Source organism: Armigeres subalbatus, chromosome 1 (assembly GCF_024139115.2).
Source record: "Armigeres subalbatus isolate Guangzhou_Male chromosome 1, GZ_Asu_2, whole genome shotgun sequence".
In the NCBI taxonomy this organism is placed as follows: domain Eukaryota; kingdom Metazoa; phylum Arthropoda; class Insecta; order Diptera; family Culicidae; genus Armigeres; species Armigeres subalbatus.
Window position 1 is genome coordinate 309,231,511 of NC_085139.1, and position 24,492 is coordinate 309,256,002.

The 24,492-nt window shown below is 43.2% G+C and overlaps 1 protein-coding gene across 3 annotated transcripts in view; it reads left to right on the forward strand.

The window, feature by feature from the left end:
- Positions 1-24,492, forward strand: part of LOC134207903 (uncharacterized) — a 51,041-nt gene that overhangs the window by 12,424 nt on the left and 14,125 nt on the right. For 2 of the 3 annotated variants that reach the window (XM_062683944.1, XM_062683945.1), the window contains exons 2-4: positions 12,511-14,114; positions 14,443-14,463; positions 14,588-14,703. In XM_062683944.1, the coding sequence (XP_062539928.1) occupies positions 12,644-14,114; positions 14,443-14,463; positions 14,588-14,703 (1,608 nt within the window). In that variant the 5' untranslated portion in view covers positions 12,511-12,643. The remainder of the gene's footprint in view (positions 1-12,510; positions 14,115-14,442; positions 14,464-14,587; positions 14,704-24,492) is intronic. The other variant, XM_062683946.1, reaches the window with a different exon arrangement.

The window sequence follows — 24,492 nt, forward strand, 5'->3', positions numbered from 1 at the left end:
TGGGGGTTGACAGTGGGCTCTGTTAAACTTCTATAAAAAGCTGCATGTATCCGTAAGTAGGCTCCGCCAAAGCGATCGTGTACCGCTCAAAGCGCACAAGCCCAAGTCCTGGTGTTAGGTGGGATGCTAAACAGACCTGACACGATGGCCCTCCGACGAGACAGGAGCTTTGCGCAAACTCAATAAGCCGCCTTTAAAAGCAATTATTACGAACGACATAGAAGATAATACGACTCGATACAATCGGCAACGACCTAGACGACGTATAAAGGATCCCGATTGGAAGCTTGGAACATGGAACTGCAAGTTGCTAGGTTTTGCAGTTTGCGACAGGATGATCTACGATGAATTACATCCCCGCAGCTTCGACGTCGTGGCGCTGCAAGAGATTTGCTGGACAGGACAGAAAGTGTTGAAAAGCGGTCATCGAGCGGCTACCTTCTACCAAAGCTGTGGCACCACCCAACGAGCTGGGAACGGGCTTCATAGTGCTGGGTAAGATGCGCCAACGCGTGAGTGGGTGGCAGCCAGTCAACGCAAGGATGTGCAAGCTGAGGATTAAAGGCCGTTTCTTCAACTATAGCATCATCAACGTACTGCACACACGAAGGAAGACCCAACGACGAGAAAGAAGCGTTCTACGCACAGCTGGAGCAGACATACGATGGATGCCCACTGCGGGACGTCAAAATCGTCATCGGTGATATGAACGCACAGGTAGGAAGGGAGGAAATGTATAGACCGGTCATCGGACCGGATAGTCTGCACACCGTATCGAATGATAACGGCTAACGATGCATAAACTTCGCAGCCTCCCGCGGAATGGTAGTCCGAAGCACTTTCTTCCATCGCAAGAATATCCACAAGGCCACATGGAAATCACCTAAGCAAGAAACGGAAAACCAATTCAACCACGTTCTAATCGACGGTAAATTCTTCTCCGACATCACGAACGTATGCACTTGCCGCAGTTCGAATATTGAATCCGACCACTACCTCGTTGCAGTATGTCTGCGCTCAAAACTCTCGACGGTGTACAATTGTTTGGTGATTCTGCTTTATAATTACATGAGTATGTATTTCTTGAGACAATTATACTGCATAAACAATGCCCAGGGTGCTGATAACACTAGTCAACATTGTTTTACTCCCTTCAACCATTCCTAGTGTACTTGAAAGATTTTTCTTCGCTGAATTCAGTCATGTATTCAGATTTTTTGTAACACGTCCAGTTTTTGAGAAAAACGGGTTTAAATTCACAAAACTACGTATTCTTATGGGAATTTGGTTTCTCTGTTCTGTAAAGCTGGTTTTCGGTTTATAACTTTGAAAAAAAGGTTTGAATTATATAGAAGAAATCGTACAAGATCTAAGCAAGTTGTTGAATCTTATTTGACACGTTCAATTGTTGTGGAAAACGGAATTCACAAAAGTACGTATTTTCATAGGAATTTATTATCTCTCCTATGCAAAGTTGAATTTCGGCTCCTCACTTTTAGAATAAAGTTTGAATTTTGTAGAATGGGCCTTGTAGAATGCATGTGGGTTGTTGGATTTCATTTGGCACGTACATTTGTTGTGAAAAACGGAATTTCATTCACAAAAGTACGTATTTTCATAGAAATTTGTTTTCTCTCCTCTACAAAGCTGAATTTCGGCTCCTCACTTTTAGAATAAAGTTTGAATTTTGTAGAATGGGCCTTGTAGAATGCATGTGGGTTGTTGGATTTCATTTGGCACGTACAATTGTTGTGAAAAACGGAATTGAATTCACTAAAGTACGTCTTTTCATAGAAATTTGTTTTCTCTCCTCTACAAAACTGAATTTCGGCTCCTCACTTTTAGAATAAAGTTTGAATTTTGTAGAATGGGCCTTGTAGAATGCATGTGGCTTGTTGGATTTCCAAATTACCAAATTTCTATGAAAATACGTACTTTTGTGAATGAAAATCCGTTTTTCACAACAAATGTACGTGCCAAAAGAAATCCAACAGCCCACATGCATTCTACAAGGCCCATTCTACAAAATTCAAACTTTATTCTAAAAGTGAGGAGCCGAAATTCAGCTTTGCAGAGGAGAGAAACCAAATTTCTATGAAAAGACGTACTTTTGTGAATGAAATTTCGTTTTTCACAACAAATGTACGTGCCAAATGAAATCCAACAACCCACATGCATTCTACAAGGCCCATTCTACAAAATTCAAACTTTATTCTAAAAGTGAGGAGCCAAAATTCAGCTTTGCAGGGGAGAGAAACCAAATTTCTATGAAAATACGTACTTTCATGAATTAAAATGCGTTTTTCTCAAAAACTGGACGTGTTACAGCAAATCTGAATACGTACCTGAATTCAGCGTAAAAAAATCTATTGAGTACATTAAAAATGGTCGAAGGGAGCGAAAAAAAGTTCAATTTTGTTGGATAGTGTAATATGTTACATCCGAAAATATCCTGGACAGGACCGAGAAGCAAACTCGCCATCTTCGGATTGGCAATGCGACGGTATTGTTCGCTAGGCCAACTGTATAAGGTGTTTATTTCCTATTTCCAATGCTTATTTCCCAAAATTGACCTTTCAACAAGTGCCCAAGTTCACCTGTCAACTAATTCCAATCATTTCAAATATGGACCAGGAAATACAAAACTACAAACTTAATTTTTTTTACCGGGATCTCAGCAAAATGTTGAACTTTTACCGAGATTCGCACAGCCGTTCCCCAGCAAACATGTTTTTTGCCGAGATTTCTGTCAAAGTTGCTGAAAATCAGCAAATAATTTGCCGAAAATCAGCTAACAAACGACATTTGTGTCGGAATATCAGTGTTTCATTTTGCTGGCGCACGGCTGTGCGGATTTTTGCCGAGCTGCAGAAATAAAAACTAAGTGTGTAGTATAAAAATGCCAATCATGAAGTTTGATATACCGCATGATAAAATTTGCGTATTTTCCAAAATTTATCCTCGAATAATTATCGATTCCAATCGGTTTAAATAGTACAAAATTACCGTAGAATGACATAATTTTTGAAATCATGAAGTTTGATACGCCGCATAATGGGGTTTGCTTATTTCCCAAAATTGACCCTTGAACCGGTTCATGGTAAAATCATTTACCGGTTCCAATCAGTTCAAAACAAAACTACTATAGAATGCTATTACTTTTGAAATCATGAAGTTTGATATGCCGCATGATGGGGTTTGCTTATTTTTCAAAATTGTCTCTCGAACCGGTATTCGGTAAATCAGTTTACCGGTTCCAATCGGTTTAAATACGGTCCAGGAAGTACAAAAGTACCATAGTATGTCATAACTTTTGAAATCATGAAGTTTAATGGGTCGCATGATGGTATTCGCCTATTTCCGTAAAGTGACCCCATAACAGGTTCCGATGGAACGTCCGGATTCCGGAATACAGGCCATATTTCGGACCGATCAAATTCCTGATCAAATTTAGTATAGCCGGAGACGAGCCAGCCTCGGGCTGAAAGTACAAAAGACAAAGAAAAAAAATAAGGAAAAAACTCAAAGGTGCAGCCCAATCGGGTTGTACGCAAAGGTGACGTAGGACTACGTAGCTATTCGAAATTGGTAGTATTTGCCATAATAATGTGAGTCGTTTTATTAACATTGAGCAAACTGCTCGGAGGCCAACTGATTCAAGAAGTCGAATAGTTGTTCCCAGTTGGATGGACTTTGAGTCTCTAACCGTGGAATTAACATGACTCATTGGCCGCTGAAGCCACTCGACTGGCTTTCAGTCGGGGACATCACAATTCTTAATTTGCCACGAACGCTTACATCGCGGGAGAAAACCAAACGTTATTATTATTATTTATTCAGACTAAGGCCGAAGTGGCCTGTGCGGTATATAAGAGTCTTCTCCATTCGGCTCGGTCCATGGCTACACGTCGCCAACCGCGCAGTCTACGGAGGGTCCGCAAGTCATCTTCCACCTGATCGATCCACCTTGCCCGCTGCGCACCTCGCCTTCTTGTGCCCGTCGGATCGTTGTCGAGAACCATTTTCACCGGGTTACTGTCCGACATTCTGGCTACGTGCCCGGCCCATCGCAGTCGTCCGATTTTCGCGGTGTGAACGATGGATGGTTCTCCCAACAGCTGATGCAATTCGTGGTTCATTCGCCTCCTCCACGTACCGTCCGCCATCTGCACCCCACCATAGATGGTACGCAGCACTTTCCTTTCGAAAACTCCAAGTGCGCGTTGGTCCTCCACGAGCATCGTCCAGGTCTCGTGTCCGTAGAGGACTACCGGTCTAATTAGCGTTTTGTAGATTGTCAGTTTGGTACGGCGGCGAACTCTATTCGATCGGAGCGTCTTGCGGAGTCCAAAGTACGTACGATTTCCAGCCACTATGCGTATCCGAATTTCTCTGCTGGTGTCATTTTCGGCAGTCACCAGTGAGCCCAAGTACACAAATTCTTCTACCACCTCGATTTCGTCACCACCGATGCAAACTCGCGGTGGGTGGCTCATTGTCTTCTCTTGAACCTCTGCCTATCATGTACTTCGTCTTCGACGTGTTGATGACTAGTCCGATCCGCTTAGCTTCCCTCTTCAGTCTGATGTAGGCTTCCTCCATCTTCTCAAAGTTACGTGCCATAATATCTATGTCGTCGGCGAAGCCAAATAGCTGGACGGACTTATTGAAAATTATACCACTCGTGTTAATCCCTGCTCTTCGTATTACCCCTTCCAAAGCGATGTTGAATAGCAAACACGAAAGACCATCACCTTGCCGTAACCCTCTGCGGGTTTCGAAGGGACTCGAGAATGCCCCTGAAACTCGAACTACGCACATCACCCGATCCATCGTCGCTTTGATCAACCGTGTCAGTTTATCCGGAAAACCGTGTTCGTGCATTAGCTGCCATAGCTGGTCCCGATCGATTGTATCATATGCGGCTTTGAAGTCGATGAATAGATGATGTGTGGGCACGTTGTTTTCGCGGCATTTCTGCAGTACTTGGCGAATGGCAAACACCTGGTCCGTGGTGGAGCGTTCGCCCAGAAAACCCGCCTGGTACTGCCCCACGAACTCCCTTGCAGTTGGTGCTAGTCGACGGCATAAAATTTGGGAGAGTACCTTATAGGCGGCGTTCAGCAATGTGATTGCGCGGTAGTTGCTACAATCCAGCTTATCGCCCTTTTTGTAGATGGGACACACGACACCTTCCATCCACTCCTGCGGCAAAACTTCCTCCTCCCAAATCTTGGTAATGACCCAGTGCAGCGCTCTAGCCAGTGTCTCACCACCGTGTTTAAATAGCTCTCCTGGTAGTTGGTCAACCCCAGGGCTTTGTTGTTCTTGAGCCGGCCAATCTCCTCCTGGATTTCCTGGAGATCCGGAGCCGGTAGAATTATGTCCTGCGCGCGTTCTCCCAGGTCCATCACCATACCGCCATCTTCGTCTGCCACATCGCCATTCAGGTGTTCTTCGTAGTGCTGCCGCCACCTTTGGATCACCTCACGCTCGTTCGTAAGAAGGTTCCCGTTTATGTCCTTACACATATCGGGCTGTGGCACGTGGCCCTTACGTGAACGGGTTAACTTCTCATAGAACTTTCGTGTGTTATTAGCGCGGTACAGTTGCTCCGTTTCTTCACGGTCTCGATCTTCCTGCTGGCGCTTTTTCCTCCGGAAAATCGAGTTTTGTCTGTTCCGCGCCTGTTTATATCGTGCCTCGTTCGCCCTCGTGCGGTGTTGCAGCAATCTCGCCCATGCTGCATTCTTCTCTTCCACTAACTGCTCACATTCGCCGTCATACCAGTCGTTTCTCTGATCCGGGGGCACCGTGCCAAGTGCAGCGGTTGCGGTGCTACCAATGGCGGATCGAATATCTCTCCAGCCATCTTCAAGAGATGCTGCGCCTAGCTGCTCTTCCGTTGGAAGTGCCACTTCCAGCTGCTGCGCGTATTCTTGGGCTAGTCTACCGTCTTGTAGCCGCCCAGTATTAAGCCGCGGCGTCCGACTTCGACGCGTGTTGTACACCGACGAGAGTTTTGAGCGCAGGCATACTGCAACGAGGTAGTGGTCGGATCCAATATTCGCACTGCGGTAAGTGCGGACGTTCGTGATGTCGGAGAAGAATTTACCGTCGATTAGAACGTGGTCGATTTGGTTTTCCGTTTCTTGGTTAGGTGATCTTCATGTGGCCTTGTGAATATTTTTGCGGGGAAAGAAGGTGCTTCGGACTACCATTCCGCGGGAGGCTGCGAAGTTTATGCATCGTTGGCCGTTGTCATTCGATACGGTGTGCAGACTACCCGGTCCGATGACCGGTCTATACATTTCCTCCCTTCCTACCTGTGCGTTCATGTTACCGATGACGATTTTAACGTCCCGCAGTGGGCATCCATCGTATGTCTGCTCCAGCTGTGCGTAGAACGCTTCTTTCTCGTCGTCGGGTCTCCCTTCGTGTGGGCAGTGCACGTTGATGATGCTATAGTTGAAGAAACGGCCTTTAATCCTCATCTTGCACATCCTTGCGTTGATTGGCTGCCACCCAATCACGCGTTGGCGCATCTTACCCAGCACTATGAAGCCGGTTCCCAGCTCGTTGGTGGTGCCACAGCTTTGGTAGAAGGTAGCCGCTCGATGCCCGCTTTTCCACACTTTCTGTTCTGTCCAGCAAATCTCCTGCAGCGCCACGACGTCGAAGTTGCGGGGATGTAATTCATCGTAGATCATCCTGTCGCAACCTGCGAAACCTAGCGACTTGCAATTCCATGTTCCAAGCTTCCAATCGTGATCCTGTATTCGTCGCCTAGGTCTTTGCCGATTATATCGAGTCGCATTATCTCTTATATTGTTCGTAATGATTGGTTTTCTAGGCGGCTTATTGGGCCTGCGCAAAGCTCCTGTCTCGTCGGAGGGCCGTCGTGTCAGGGCTGTTTAGCGTCCCACCTAACACCAGGACTTGGGCTTGTGCGCTTTGAGCGGCACACGGTCGCTTTGGTGGAGCCTACTTGCGGATACATGCAGCTTTTTATAGAGGTTTAACAGGGCCCACTGTCAAACCCCACCACATCCTAGGCAAGCCCCACAACTCGCAGATGGCCTGGGGAGGGATCGTCAAGCCCTTGGACATAGTCCCTGCTGCCCGCAAACGTTGCAAATAAATATATTTGCATTTGGTTTCACACCACTTCTGATTCTGCTTATTTCTCCTTTATTTCGTCCAGACCAAAAAGTTCTTCATACAAAAGAAGGTTGATCCGATTATCCGAAATAATCTTTCTTCAAAGTACAAAACTCAATCGTAAATAGCGAATTTGATAGCGCGTCGGAGGGAGATGATGCAGTAAATTTGAATGGATGGGATCACTAACAGCAACCAAGCTACCACGCCAAACCCGATGCCACCGAAACAGTCCATTAACGCAATTAACTCTTTCTTTCCATAAAATGTTGGTCCTGAGAAGAACCAATTTTCTTTTCCCAATGCGCCTTTCCAATAACTAACTGCATCCAATCGCTTGTCGACACCTTGCGTTGCAACTGTCCGACCGCCACTTGATGATTTTTCGCTCAGCCTCCAAAATTTTAAATACATTTTCAGCATTGCCACACTGCCACCCACTCCTTCGTGCTGCTGTGTCCGCTTCGCTTCGATCGGGATTCCGCAGACAACGGACCGTTCGGAGAATGACAAATTCTAAGAATCTTATGGAATTTTCTCGTAAGATTCTGATTTTGGTTATGAGATCAATAGTAAATAGCGAATTTTATAGCGCGTCGGAGGGAGATAATGCAGTTAATTTGAATGGATGGAATCACTAACAGCAACCAAACTACCACGCCAAACCCGATGCCACCGAAACAGTCCATTTTCGCAATTAACTCTTTCTTTTCATAAAATGTTGGTCCTGAGAAGAACCAATTTTCTTTTCCCAATGTTCATAAAATGTTTCCAACTAACTGACACCACAAAAAAATTTCAGCATCGGCACTGGCGGTGCGAGATTGCCACAGTGCTATTTTTATGGTTAACCTTTTCTTCATATGAAATTCCGGTTCGTTGAGGTTGAATGATCTGCAGCAACACATCGAGCACCACCACCAATGCCATGGATTTTCTTTGAAAATGTTATTAGCGCCTCCGTGATCCTGTGTTCGCTCCGCTGCGATCGCTTTGAAATCTGCTCTGCGTAAAATCTTGTTCTAACTGAGGATTAGATCCAAACCCGCAAGTGATTGAATTTTGATGTCTGTGCTAGTGATTCATGTACGTGATTGGTTAGTTTACCTATTTTTAAACTTTTCATCAATTATCGATAATAAATAGTTAAAAATCAGTATATTCAAATAAATACAAAGAAGCGTTGACTCATCCTTGATCGAATGGTCCAAAAAAATTGAAAATCCATCGAGAAACGGCTTAGATATTGAAGTTTAAAGTCTATCATATTTTTGTGACGGAAATTTCCGAAAGAATTAATTTTCTTTTGGAAGTTTTCCCATATACAAATTATGTAAGTATTTCCGAAGAAATTTCCGTAGGAATTCCGACCAAATTTACAAAAGATTTTTCTTTGGAATTTCTGAAATTCCTAAAATTTCCTATAAATATATTTGAAGGAATATCTTGATGCATTTTCAAAAGAATTTCTGGAGGAAATTACGAAGGAATTGACCTTTCCCGTCGAAAAAAATTATTCGCTCAATCGATTCATCAATCGAACAAAAACCAAAGAAGCGCTGCACGTGTGAACCGGCCTGAAAAATTCACCCGATGTTCGTTCAAAATCAGGCCAATTAAAAAAAAGGTAATTTTTCGATTTTAAAAATCATTAGAAGCTTCAAAAAATATGGTTTCCTTGGGAAAGTTAACCGTAAATAAGCCAAATAATCGACTGAGACAATAAAACGAGATACAATTCTTGGAGGCATGTACAATGAATTTCGAAAACTTCTTAAGGAATTCGTTTGCAAATTCCTGAACGAATTCCGTCGGTAATTCGGGATCCGAGGGAATAGAATATCTGGAAGAATTTCTGAAAGTATTGCTTAAGAAATCTCTGAAGGAAATTCCGGAGGAGTTTCTAAAAGAATTCTTGGACAAATTTTTGAAGAAATTTTCGAAAGAATTTCTTAAAGAATTTCTGAAGGTATTTCTTTGTTGCGGAGTATTTTTGAAGAAATTCCCTGAGGATCCCTATGGACTGCAATTTCGATATTTTTGGGTTTTTTGTATTTAGCATGAAGTCTTAATTTCAGATTTCCGATACGGTTGTTTAAAAAGATTCATAAAAGAATGCTTAAGTGAAATTCCGTATAAATTTCTAAAGAAATCTCCGCAGGTCTACATGAATTTCTGTATGAGTTGCTTAAAAAGATCCGGAAGCATGACCGAAGAATTTACTATAAGAATTTTTGAAGGAATTCCAAGAATTTCTTCCTAAAGTTTCTGAAGGGATTTTTTGAGAAAGTTCTGAAGGAATTCTTGAAATATATTGCGAAGAAATTCTTAAATCAATTTCCGAAGAAATTTCTAAAGGAATTTTCAAAGGTATTCCTGTAGAAATTTTGGTAAGATTTCTCCTAAAAGAATTTCCTGAAACAATTTCTAATTTCTGAAGGAACTTCCTAATAAATTTCCAAAGAATTTATTAAAAAATTATAGAAAGAATTCGTAAAGGTATTTTCGAACGAGTTTTTGAAATTTTCTTATCGTAATCCTTCAATTAACTTTTGGAATTCCAATTTATTTTCCAAGTAATTTACGGAAATACCTGTAGAGAAAAAACCTTTAGCAATTCCTTTGTAAGTTTTTCGGAATTCCTACAGAAAACCTGTCAGCATTTTTTCATAAATACCTATCATTCGTTAAGAAAATTGTTTCAGGAAAACTTTCCAAAATTCCTTTAGGAGAATTCCTTTTATGAATTTTTTTATGAATTCCTTTGAAAACTGCTTAAGAAATTCCTGCGGAAATTGCATCAAGAACTCCTTCATTTGTTAAAGAATTGCATCGGAAACTATTTCAGGATTTTCACAAACAAATCCTTCCAATAATTTCTTAAGAAATCCCTTCCAAAGCTCTGGGAAGAAAATCTTGGAAATTAATTCAAAAACTTTTGGGGATCATTCGGAATTACTTCAAGAGTTCCTTCGAAAGTTTCTTCATGAAATTCCTTGGATATACCATTAGAAAACACTTCTGAAAATTCTTTTAGGATTTCATATTTCTTTTTTACATAAATTTCTATAGAAAATCTTCCAACAAAACTCCGGAATTATTCCAGCAGGAATTTTGTATAGTTTTGCCAGAAGCCAAAGGAAGTTTCGTAGGACGATGTATTTCCGGACAAATTTACGAAGGCCTTTCTAGAGGATAATCCGAAAGAATCCCAGGATGAATGTCAAAAGGAATTAATCGCGCAATTTGGAGTGGAAAGAATATCTGAAGAATTTACAGAAGAAATAAAAAAGGAGAAACCTCAGAATGAATTCTCGAAGAAATTTCCGAAGGGAAAATCTGACATAGTCCACAAAGATTTTTTAAAGGAATTTCTGAAGGAATTCTTATAGGAATTTACGATGGAATTACGAGAAATGCCTATTGAAATTTATAAAAAAAAAGGTAAAAAAAAATCTTTCGAAAATAACTCCAAGAATTCCTTGGGAAGTTTTCTTCTCCAGGATTAATCAAAATTGGTGGAAAATTAGTTTTTTTGACAGAACAATTTTGGCGTTTTTGAAAAAAAATCAGGGAATATCTGATTTGGTGGGTCACGTGCCCCATCGTAGCTCAGTTTAACTCCGCCAGTGCCTATATTCGAGCCTCCCCTTAGACGTTGTTTACTTTAAAAAAATATATTAGAGGCCAACTAATAACCAACCGACTAGTCCAAAGGTCTATGGATATTTTTGATCTGGAGCAAACCTAGAATATTTCTTCATTTTCACGTCAACATATCAAAGGATTTGTCCCAGCTTTGACCTTTTCCAGTTTATCAGGGACTTCGGGAACCAAAAAAATATTCCAAAATCATGAAATTAAATTCTCATATAACGTGGATCGGATTAGTTCCACAGTCACCGAGGGACTTGCGGAACCGCAATGTTTTACAGTGGTCAGGACCATCTACATTTCAAATCGATGGTTTTGAGTAATTTAGCTTTTCGCAGTGGATGGTTCAGGTACTACATCCATAAACAACTGGTTGACCGAACTCCGAAGGGCCCCCTAATCTAATGATTTTTTCTTTTTTTTCTGTGGCTCTACATTTCCACTGGAACTTGCCCTGTTTGTCAACTGTAACTGGAGACTGGAGTGATGCAAGCAGTTACATACGTAGATACGTTACATACGCCCTAGTTTAACATTGTTGTATTTAATCACAACCATATTTGGATACTTTTCTTGACCCTCATGAGCTACAAATGGTGAGACGACATCCGAAAAGGAGCGTCAAACATAACTCTGGCTAATAACTCACATGTTTCAATACTCATCACGCTTTCATGGCTCTGCCATATCAAAACGACCTTGTGCTGCTCAAAGCGCTTCAGCCCAAGTCCTGGTGTTGGGTGGGACTTCAAACAAATTTGACCCGACTGATCGAGCGTCATGCTAATCCAACGAATGTCTGTTCTGGAATCTAGCGGCTGAGTATGAAATGATACTCCCGGAAACTATATCTGATGCGGCAGCTGACACTGTTCCCGAATCATCAATTTTTTTTTTCGAGAATCCGACAATGAAAGAATACGGACTGATTTTACGGCAACGAATCTTAGCGAGAAGCCCCTGGCGATGACGATTTCGATTATCGTTACTTCAGAAGTGGATTTTATTGACCATAATAGTTATGTCCAGAATAGCCTTCAAATACCGACAGACCCACCAGAGTTCTTGATCCGAGTAGGTCCAAAAGTAATTTCCAATATTGACCAATTCAGTCAAAATTTCGCTACTATTGAGAATTTTACCCTATGTCAAGTCATTCCTTAAACCACGGATGATAGATTTGGGCGGTTTCAAATCGATAGATCAATTTCATGGTTGGAGTTGGTTGGAGTGGTTGGAGTGTGCGTAGACCCATGAAAAAATCCTCTTTGTTTTTCACGTAAATTTGTGGGAGCACAGATTCGTAAAATTTCAAGAGTTTCTTGTACACCGCTGAATATTAATTTTTATTCGATGTATTTTAAAACCACTAAACATTTTAATTTTTTTTCGTTTATGTAAAATTCAAATTGTTCTGTGAAATATTGTTAACAATTTGAAATACTTTACGTTTGATTTTTCTTGGCAAGAAAAGAGCGCTCCATGGAAGTTTTGCCAAGGGCACTGAGAATCTTTGATATGACTCGACATCCGCCATTGGAGCATGGTTGTTAAAGTAAATAACAATAAACGATAATTGGTGGTTCAAATTATGAAGGGCTCTAAAATATTGATGCGTCTGTATTTGGCTAATACAATCCCAACAATCTCAGAGACATTTATTCATTACTAATTTCCCTTTTCTCTTTATTGCAGAAACATGAAAAACTAGTCAAAACAGAAGCATCAGCGATCTACCAAAAATAAAATAAGCGAAACAAACCAAAAAACAAGAAGACATAGCGAGTGAGACCGAGCTCGGTGTCGCAATCGACCAAAAACGTGTAACATGGAGCAATGCAATAATGATCGTCCCTGTGTGATCAGCAGCGGGAACTTTTTCCCCAATGGAGCGCCGAATCAGCAGAATACCCACAACAATAACAACAACAATAACAACATCAACCAACACAAGCAACGGCAGCATCAGCACCAGCACCCGCACCACTCTCCGCCTCCGATCAGCAAGCATCTGACGCAAAAGCATGACCCGAACCTGCACAGTCCGGCCAACGATCAGTCGTCGCTGGGTGAGATCGAGGTGATTCTGGTCCAGCAGCACAAGCAGGATGCCCTCTCGGTGATCATCCACCCGCAGGAGGGCATGCAGCAGATCAACATGTGCTTGAGTGGGTCCGGCAATCCCGGCTCGGTGGACTCGATCATGTCGTCGGACTTCCAGACCCTGTCGCCGATGCACGACCGGGACTCGCCGGTCAGCATCAGTGCGAACACGTCGTACGCCACGTTGACCCCGTTGCAACCCCTGCCACCCATATCGACCATGTCGGACAAGTTCGCCTACTCCATAGGGGGTAACATCTGCGAGCCGTTTCCCGGCATGAACAGCAGTTCCGTCGGGGTGAACATCGAGATTAACTCCTGCTACAATCTGGAAAAGCTGGGCGTGATCCATTCGCCCGTGCACATCAACTCGGTTCAGGAACTCTCTCCGACGGATCTCCATCATCACGGGTTAGACAAAAATCACGTCCTAAAGGACGCAAAGCTGGATCACCATTTGGATAAGGACGTGGATGTGGCGGACGGTAAGAACGAGTGTATCCTGGTACGTGCCTCTCCGATTCCTTCGAATCTCAGCTCAGTGGACGATCGCTTTCTGACGTCGGCGGCGAAGCCGGATCTTGGCCGACATAAGGACGACACCGACCATTTCGCCAGTACAGTGCAATATCTGGACCATCCGAGTGATTCGGATGTCCTCCACGGTGGGGGCGTGAGTGGACCCGGCGGGGCCGGGTCCGGCGTCAAAGACCACCACCATTCGACCGTTTTTCTCAACAAGTCTTTCAGTTCAAAAGCAAACATAAGCGACCTTAATCTGTGTAAAGAAATTGTTATAGATGATGTTTACGAAGAGTCCGACCTGGACCACGTCAAGCTGGAGGAGAAAAAGTTAGAAGATTCGCTAACCGGGGGCCACCACTCGTCGCTGTCGAACGGGGGCGGCAAGTGCGGCAGCGGTTCGATGGGGGACGTGGGCTGCATGAACGGTGACGTCGAGGAGATCAACACCAAGGAGCTGGCCCATCGGATCAGTTCGGAGCTCAAACGGTACAGCATCCCGCAGGCAATCTTCGCACAGCGAGTCCTCTGTCGGTCGCAGGGCACGCTCTCCGATCTGCTCCGGAATCCGAAACCGTGGTCGAAGCTCAAGTCCGGCCGGGAGACGTTTCGGCGCATGTACAAATGGATCCAGGAGCCCGAGTACCAGAGGATGTCCGCCCTCAGGCTAGCAGGTATTGCGAGCGTTCCTTGATTACGGTCTTTTTCGATGTCGTGAAGTAGTGATACCGCACTCCCGATTTTGGCACACCGTTTTATTTATTTTTTTGTTCTAGAGCAAGCTATTCTGTGATTTCAATACTGTGATTAAAGAATTGATTTTATAATTTATTTTGTTGTTTTTATTTTAGATGCTAAGTTTAATTATAAGTAGGACTAGGCGAGAGTTTTATGTTTTCGTTGCTTTTCGTGTAAGTAGATATCTGTGTTGTTTCTGATTTCACATTGAACTGAAGCCATCTAACCCAAGTAATGTTTCCTTGTCTCTTTTCTCTTTTCAAGCAACTCAATCGGCAAAACCAGGTTAATTGATACTCGAATTCCTTCATAAAACAAATATCATCTCATAACTAACAAACTAACCATACTAACATCAAAACATATTTTTTCTACATTTTCACGCATCCAAATCGCGACTAACCTAAAGCAGTGAACGCTAAGAAGCACGAGGAACCGGAACCAAGTGTAATGATGGGACACTCGAAGAAACCGCGGCTAGTATTTACGGATCTGCAAAGAAGGACGCTTCAGGCGATATTCAAAGTATGCTTTACTAATGCTAGTGCCTAAAACATTTACTAATTTCGGTTTATGGTCTTTTTAATGTGATTTGTTTTGTGTTAAATGGGATGCGTAAAGTTCCAATCAAATAGGGGAACAGACGGCTTTGGCAGGTTTTGTTCTATTATTGGCAGGGGGTTTTTATCGACCGAATTTTATTAAATTTGGCCACAATATGCTTTGATATGCAAAGAATGTTTAGGCCAAATTTGAACAAAATCAGTCATAAAAAACCCCCCTGAAAATAATAGAACAAAACCAGCCAAAGCCGTTATTCCCCCTACACTATAAGAGCTTGTTTGATTTTCTTCGCAAATTTTTCCAAGAGAAAAATAGGCTTGTTATGTAGATTTTTTGATATAGGGGGAATGATTGTATTGAACCGGTATCGGATAAATTCTTGGTGAAGGATCTCCGGTTATCAATGTGTTTGGAGCGTCGTGATGTTCTTCAAAAATCGACACATACTTTATGGAAAAATCCATGTATTTTGAAATATGCATATCATGTGTCGGCACATACCAAATTGCATACAAATTCACACATGGATACGATGACCCACATAGATACTATGTATGAACGCTCATGTAATGCATGCGGGCGCATGAAATATATGTGTCGAAAATATGGAATGCATTTGGCAACCCCCATTGCAAAAATCCATGTGTAAACTCATGAATATAATGCGGAGTTTTTTGTGAGTGTATATTAAATTAATGTACCTCGAATTGGTTCAACCCGAAGGCTTCCAGAGTCTTCCATATACACAGTAACTGTCTGCAGGCCCCTGCACGCAAAAAAAGCGTTCCCGAATTCGTGAACCAGCAAAAATACATTCATTTCATTTATTCAGACTAAGGCCGAAGTGGCCTGTGCGCTATATAAGAGTCTTCTCCATTCGGCTCGGTCCATGGCTACACGTCGCCAACCACGCGTAATCTACGGAGGGTCCGCAAGTCATCTTCCACCTGATCGATCCACCTTGCCCGCTGCGCACCTCGCCTTCTTGTGCCCGTCGGATCGTTGTCGAGAACCATTTTCACCGGGTTACTGTCCGACATTCTGGCTACGTGCCCAGACCACCGCAGTCTTCCGATTTTCGCGGTGTGAACGATGGATGGTTCTCCCAGCAGCTGATGCAACTCGTGGTTCTTTCGCCTCCTCCACGTACCGTTCGCCATCTGCACCCCACCATAGATGGTACACAGCACTTTCCTTTCGAAAACTCCAAGTGCGCGTTGATCCTCCACAAGCATCGTTCAGTCGTGTCCGTAGAGAACTACCGGTCTAATAAGCATTTTGTAGATAGTCAATTTGGTACGGCGGCGAACTATATTCGATCGTCTTGCAGAGTCTAAAGTATGTACGATTTCCAGCCACTATGCGTCTCCGAATTTCTCTGCTGGTATCATTTTCGGTAGTCACCAGTGAGCCCAAGTACACAAATTCTTCTACCACCTCGATTTCGTCACCACCGATGCAAACTCGAGGTGAGTGGCTCACATTGTCTTCTCTTGAACCTCTTCCTATCATGTACTTCGTCTTCAGCGTGTTGATGACTAGTCCGATCCGCTTGGCTTCCTTCTTCAGTCTGATGTAAGCTTCCTCCATCTTCTCAAAGTTACGTGCCATAATATCTATGTCGGCGTCGAAGCCAAATAGCTGGACCGACTTATTGAAATTTGTACCACTCGTGTTAATCCATGCTCTTCGTATTACCCCTTCCAAAGCGATGTTGAATAGTAGACACGGAAGACCATCACCTTGCTGTAGCCCTCTGCGGGTTTCGAAGGGACTCGAGAATGCCCCTGAAACTCGAACTACGCACATCACCCAATCCATCGTCGCTTTGGTCAACCGTGTCAGTTTATCCTGAATTCCGTATTCGTGCATTAGTTGCCATAGATGGTCCCGATCGATTGTATCCAATGGGGCTTTGAAGTCGATGAATAGATGATGTGTTGGCACGTTGTATTCGTGGCATTTCTGCAGTACTTGGCGAATGGCGAACACCTGATCCGTGGTGGAGCGTTCGCCCATAAAACCCGCCTGGTACTGCCCCACGGACTCCCTTGCAATTGGTGCTAGTCGACGGCATAAAATTTGGGAGAATACCTTGTAGGCGGCGTTCAGCAATGTGATTGCGCGGTAGTTGCTACAATCTAGCTTATCGCTCTTTTTGTAGATGGGACACACTACACCTTCCATCCACTTCTGCGGCAAAACTTCCTCCTCCCAAATCTTGGTAATGACCCAGTTCAGCGCTCTAGCCAGTGCCTCACCACCGTGTTTAAATAGCTCTCCTGCTAGTTGGTCAACCCCAGGGGCTTTGTTGTTCTTCAGCCGGCCAATCTCCTCCTGGATTTCCTGGAGATCCAGAGCCGGTAGAATTATGTCCTGCGCGCGTTCCCCCAGGTCCATCACCATACCGCCGTTCCCCCAGGTCCGTCTGCCACATCGCCATTCAAGTGCTCTTCGTAGTGCTGCCGTCACCTTTGGATCACCTCACGCTCGTTCGTAAGAAGGTTCCCGTTTATGTCCTTACAGACCTCGGGCTGTGGCACGTGGTCCTTACGTGAACGGTTCAACTTCTCATAGAACTTTCGTGCGTTATTAGCGCGGTACAGTTTCTCCGTCTCTTCACGGTCTCAATCTTCCTGCTGGCGCTTTTTCCTCCGGAAAATCGAGTTTTGTCTGTTCCGCGCCCGTTTGTATCGTACCTCGTTCGCCCTCGTGTGGTGTTGCAGCAATCTCGCCCATGCTGCATTCTTCTCCTCAACTAACTGCTCACATTCGCCGTCATACCAGTCGTTTCTCTGATCCTGAGCCACCGTGCCTAGTGCAGCGGTTGCGGTGCTTCCAATGGCGGATCGAATATCTCTCCAGCCATCTTCAAGAGATGCTGCGCCTAGCTGCTCTTCCGTTGGGTGTGCCACTTCCAGCTGCTGCGCGTAGTCTTGGGCTAGTCTACCGTCTTGTAGCCGCCCAATGTTAAGCCGCGGCGGACGACTCCGACGCGTGTTGATCACCGTCGGGAGTTTTGAGCGCAGACATACTGCGACGAGGTAGTGGTCGGATTCAATATTCGCACTGCGGTAAGTGCGGACGTTCGTGATGTCGGAGAAGAATTTACCGTCGATTAGAACGTGGTCGATTTGGTTTTCCGTTTCTTGGCTAGGTGATCTCCATGTGGCCTTGTGGATATTTTTGCTGGGAAAGAAGGTGCTTCGGACTACCATTTCGCGAGAGTCTGAGAAGTTTATGCATCGTTGGCCGTTGTCGTTCGATACGGTATGCAGTCTATCCGGTCCGATGGCCGGTCTATACATTTCCTCCCTTCCTACCTGAGCGTTCATGTCACCGATGACGATTTTGACTTCCCGCAGTGGGCATCCATCGTATGTCTGCTCCAGCTGTGCATAGAACGCTTTTTTCTCGTCGTCGGGTCTCCCTTCGTGTGGGCTGTGCACGTTGATAATGCTATAGTTGAAGAATCGGACTTTTATCCACAGCTTGCACATCGTTGGTTTGATTGGCGGCCACCCAAATCACGCTTTGGCGCATCTTGGTGGTGCCACAGCTTTGATAGAAGGTAGCCGCTCGATGCATGCTTTTCCACACTTTCTGTCCTGTACAGCAGATTTCCGTATCATGGCTGTTTAGCGTTCCACTTAACACCAGGACTTGAGCTTGTGCGCTTTGAGCGGCACATGGTCGCTTTGGCGAAACCTGCTTTCGGATACATGTAGCTTTTTATAGTGGTTTAACAGGGCCCACTGTCAAATCACACCACATCTTTGGCAGGCCCTGCAAATGTATTTGTTTAAAATGCATTTTTTCCTACAATTTTCAAAATTTTGATTTTGCTTAATTTTGTAACTACCAATGACGCCCATGCGTCTGTGGCATGGACGTCCTCACGTCCCGAGCCAACTCACCTCTTTTAATCTCTCAGGGTCGGCACAACGTGCTGGGGAAAACTCACCTGTTTCACTTTCTGTTCTCAACCTGGAAAAACTCTCTTTTAGCGCTCGCAATAAACTATGAACAAATAAGATCATGCAACAAACCCAGCAAATAAACTAAATTCTATTCAGTAAGCAATTGCTAATTTTTTGATCAATTTCACGATTTATTTAAGCAAAAACTGTAGGTTCACTCACTGCTTAACCGATTCTAGATTTCTTGCTGTCCTGAACCTGCCTGTCACGGAACTCGTTCTGATGGCTGTTTTCCATAGAATTGCTCGAGCGCTTCACCCTCGTCATGGCTGCAATCTTTCCGATCACGGAATGTGGTTTTCTGGTCGTATGGTGACGTACGACCTGGCCGTATGGTAACGGACGACCTTTTCGACTTCGCTATGAGCGACATCACTTTCGGCAGCACTAGTCACTGTAGTCTTTATTGAAAGAAATTGAATCTAGCTCGCGAATCACGACACCTTGCCTAGCCGGTTCTAGAACGAATTTTAATTCGTGTCGATTTAAGCTTCTAACCGGGAGGCGACCTTTCAATCACTTTCTGGCCTCACGTTGGCGATATTAGGAGAGCCAGTATGCCACTAAGTGGCCACTAGAAGCACTTATTACACTCTTAGCATCCTTGCGAGTTAGATTGGGAATTGACACTCCAAAAAGATTTTATAACACAGGCGATAATTTCACCGATGGTATCCTATTTCACAGGTTCAACCACTGTTTATTATAAGACTTATGCTGCCGATTCCAAGAATCCAAAAGAGACACGATTTTGGGGGGTTGGATCCTTATATAGGCGATAGGTAACAGCTTTCGATATATCGCAGGTTAACAGATTTTCCTATCTCATTCCACCCATTACATCGCATGGTGTGCCACGTGATTCTGTGGCTAACACATACCTTCGCGCCTTTCCGTTGGGCAGATGTGCTGGTAATGTCGTGCAGTGGAGCCAGTTGCCTTCGTAATGGTGTTCCGAATGCCCTATTGGCGGCAGAGAATCTAGTACTTCCTTCAAAATTTGAATTAGGGTTATGCCCGGTAAAAATCGTTTACTCATTAATGGGTACTTTTTGTCTGCTATCTCTTTCTCTCTGCTGAAAAATTTACCCATTTCGGGAGAATAAGTGGATTTACTCATTTAAATGAGTAGATCCACTTATACTACCAAAACGGGTAAATTTTCCAGCAGAGTGAAAGAGATAGCAAAGATAAAATACCCATTAATGAGTAAACGTGTTTCTCCGTATGGATGCTTTTAGCAAAAATTTAATTAGGCTATATAATTCAAATAAAGTTTTTGCGTAACATTTACATTTACATGAAACATTTCATTGGCAAAACTCTCACCAAAATTAAGTTCAAACAGTTGGAACACGCTTCAAGTGTTACAATTTTTGACGTCCTTTGCACCAGTTGTCGCACTAGTGGTCCTTATTTGGCCAGTCCCATAAGAAAACAATGCGATTTGTCAAATAAGGAACCAAAATTAAGAATAGTGCCACAACTGGTGCATGCGTTCCCTAGCGGCATACATGTTCCACATAGGTTACTGCAACTCATATGTGACCGGGATCAGTCACAATCAAGTTGCTGTAACCATTTTTGTCTGACTTGTGCTGCTCGGGTTCCTATTATGAGTTAATAAATTTTGATGATTATAACAAATTTTATTGTTGTTTTTACAGCTGTTCTAAGGAGCAGGAAGTAAAACCTTTCGCTTTACATATAAAGTCCACCCACACGCCTTTTACTTATTTAAAAAAAAAATAGTTGTTCTTATGTATGGCGACAATTGGTACACACACCCTATATGTTTTCTTTCTCCAACGTTTCGAAATTACAAACATAGTAGAACATTAACACATTACCGAAATTTTGGTTGTTTTTGCCTTTCTCGTACAACAAAGTTGTACCAGAAGGCTATAATTTCACTCCAAAAATGTGTATGTGTGTAGCCCATAGGGTAAGACGGTATAATGCGCCCCACCTGGCCAAAACGCCCCCCTTTGATTTCCAGAAAACTATAACTAACCAAAGGTCAAATTCAGTTGGTACCTATAAATATTTGTAAAACCATCATCCTATGTGAATATGGGAATATTTTTGTATTACATATTGAAAATATTTGCAAAATACAAAAAGTCACAGTTTTGATGTAACTTTTAATGTTTGTTTGCTGAACATTCTGGAGCGATGCTAGTCTACTGTCCGCAAAACTTGCACTGGAACACTTAGTTGGGCAACAAAATAACTTTTCTCAGTAGTTAATATAATATAAAATTGCTTCCATCTTCAAAAATGTAACGTTTTCCAAAAACATGTATCACTGGTCAAAACGCCCCAGTGTAGGCAGTACAGTATGCCCTTACGAACTGGACACTAGCGCGGCGAGCTTGCATCAGTTGCTTCCAAATTATATGGAAACTATTGAAATGTAATTCCAACCTGCTTAAGGTGAAGGTGGGTTGAGTACCAAAACAATGCTTTGATAGTATTGGTACAGTAAAAACTTTCATATACTGTAGTAGTATTGGTGTCGTATTTATAAAAAACAAAGAATATTAGTAGGGTGGTTCAAAAAACGACCCAGCACCATCACGCTCACTCGATTCCGTCCCATGTTCCGAGTGTCCTAAAAAAACCGATTTGAACAAAAACTGGTTGAGCGCAAGCCGGTTCAAGTTTGTATGAAAACTAGAATGGGAAACTAAACCTTTTATTACACTGATTACGGCGCTTTCCCTCCAAACGCTGGCGAAAAGAGAACCCACATTGCTGAAAGCAACATTCCAGAGACTTCAGTGAACGAAAACCGCACCGCAGGAAAGATCCATTGATTACGAAACGCAAATATAGCATTTTATACTCACCCTTATGTCACACTTTTTGTATGAAGTATCTGCCCCTGGTACGATAGTGTAGACTAGACTAGACTAGAAGTATCTGCTCCTGGTGCGATAGATATCACAGACAAATTCTGGATATTTTGTTGAATTGCACGTTTCACTGATGCCTTCTGAGAAGCCTAATTATCATGCGAAAGAATCGCAACCTCGATTAAAATCGACTCCCAACTATTGGAACGACCATTCAATATGGAATGTCTATGGAGTTGAAGCTCTTAAATATTTCATCCCGTCATATGGTCTCCCCCCTCGCCATCGCCCAATGACGGAGTGCCAGAATCAGAATAATGTTAAATTCAACCTCGCCATATCAACTGTCATACAAACCTGAAACGACCTGCGCACGGTAAGCCTATTCAAACCAGCCCAAACCCAAATTATAAATCATAATAAACTGAGCGTGGCGAAGCAAAATTATTTTTTGAGCCACCCTACTTATTAGTTTGCTGCTGCCGGTGCCGGTGCACCGCGGTGTTTACATTCGCTCCGCGATCAGTTTTTAATCGTTTTTTTCGGGCAAATCTAGCAGTTTATACTAAGTTTTCTGTTCAAATAAGTGACTGATTTCAAAAAGTGGTGTTTAATTTGCATTCTATCAACATTTCGGGCTGCTCATGTGCGGAGAAGTGAGTAAAAACTTGATTTTTCCAATGCCCTTTGAGAAGAAGTGAAGTGCAGTGATGAACCCAACAAATCGCGGACGGCTATTAAATTGGCACGAAACTGCTAATTTTTGCTATAATTCGAGCCGGAATACATAGGATTCATTGAAGAAACATGTTCATTATCACGGGAAGTAAGGAAATATGCTGTGAACAGGTTAGTAATTTGAATAATTAACTTTTGTTCGATGCTGTTCGATGCATTCGAATGTTGGTGGGAGAGGAGTGCGGGAGGTGTGGGGTTGGCCCGTGGAAGGTCCGGTGCCATATTGGCTGCCATCGTGGTACTCTTCCAACTATGTCCTTAAATGGACTTATGTTGGTTTTTTAATGTCAAGCGCATAAGAATTTGTAACCTTTTTATTATGTGATTGATAAAATACTAATGAAGGGCTATGAAACGTCTTTGGTTAAGGTGGGGCGCATTACCCAGGCACTTTTTAAAATCAATTTTTTACGAGTTTTCAAAAAAGTTTTATTACGTGTTATCTGTAATATTTTTAAATGACTACTCACGAGCAATGCATTTGCGACTTCCTGGACTACCAAATAACACAAAGTTTGCATGAATTGCGTTGAAAAGTAAAAAGTTATCAAGGAGTTGCTTTAGGGGGGGCATATTATACCGTCTTACCCTAAATATTTTTTTTGTTAAACGCGTTTCATATAGAAGGGCTTGACAGATTCGAGAGCAACTGGTTTCATTCGACGGAGCAAATTTCCTAGTTGGACACTATTGTTTTTGTTTTAAAATAAATCATGCAGTTTGGATTATATTTTTATTTTTTTATCAATGAAAACACAAATGCACATTGAATCATTAATCATTTTAGCCGTGGCGCAACCCACGGTAGCCCACGGTAAGTAATTTTTAAGCAACGTACTAGAATTGCACCAAATCTTTTTACCGCCGAGATGTGGGCAATAAGCACTGCATTTACAACATTAATTCGAATTCAACATATTGAATCGAGAAAGGCATCATCAATTTGGGTTTTTGGGATAAATTTGGGTTTTTCGTCAAGTATAGTTTTATAACTTTTAACCGTCATTCCTTGTTTCGTCTATAAATATTGATTATTAGTTTTTAGATAAATATTTTCTTATAATTTAACTCACTTTTCGTCCTTTTTTCCGAAAAACTTTGAAATAAAATTTTAAATTTGTTAGAATTTGGACCGCTAATTACTATTATTGCGCGCTGCAAATCTCTCAACTTCATCGGGAGCACACGCATACTCGCCGATGTGCTCAAGGATCGTGGATTCGGCATCGTAGCGCTGCAGGAGGTTTGTTGGAAGGGATCAATGGTGCGAACGTTTAGAGGTAATCATACTATCTACCAGAGCTGCGGCAAAACACACGAGCTGGGAACAGCTTTCATAGTGATGGGCGATATGCAAAGGCGCGTGATCGGGTGGTGGCCGATCAATGAAAGAATGTACAGGTTGAGGATCAAAGGCCGGTTCTTCAACTTCAGCATAATCAACGTCCATAGCCCACACTCCGGAAGCACTGATGATGATAAGGACGCATTCTACGCGCAGCGTGGAACGTACAACAGCTGCCCAAGCCACGACGTCAAAATCATCATAGGAGATTTGAACGCTCAGGTTGACCAAGAGGAGGAGTTAAGACCGACTATTGGAAAGTTCAGCGCTCACCGGCTGACGAACGAAAACGGCCTACGACTAATTGATTCCGCCGCCTCCAAGAATATGGCCATTCGCAGCACCTACTTCCAAAACAGCGTTCCGTATCGGTACACCTAGAGTTCACCACTGCCGACAGAATCACAAATCGACCACGTTCTGATTGATGAACGGCACTTCTCCGACATCATCGACGTTAGGACATATTGGTGCGCTAATATCGACTTTGACCACTATCTGGTGATGGTTAATTTACGCCCAAAACTATCCGTCATCAACAATGTTCGGTACCGACGACCGCCGCGGTACGACCTAGAGCGACTGAAGCAACCTGATGTCGCCACTGCATACGCGCAGCATCTCGAGGCAGCGTTGTCGGAAGAGGGTGAGTTCGATGGGCCCCTCTTGAGGACTGCTGGAATATAGTTAAAGTGGCCATTAACGACGCAGCGGAGAACGACGTCGGGTATATGGGACGAAGTCGACGGATGCCATCCAACAGCTAAACACTAATATATCAGCTGGTAAGGATGGTGTCGGAGCTGAGCTCATTAAGATGGGCCCGGAA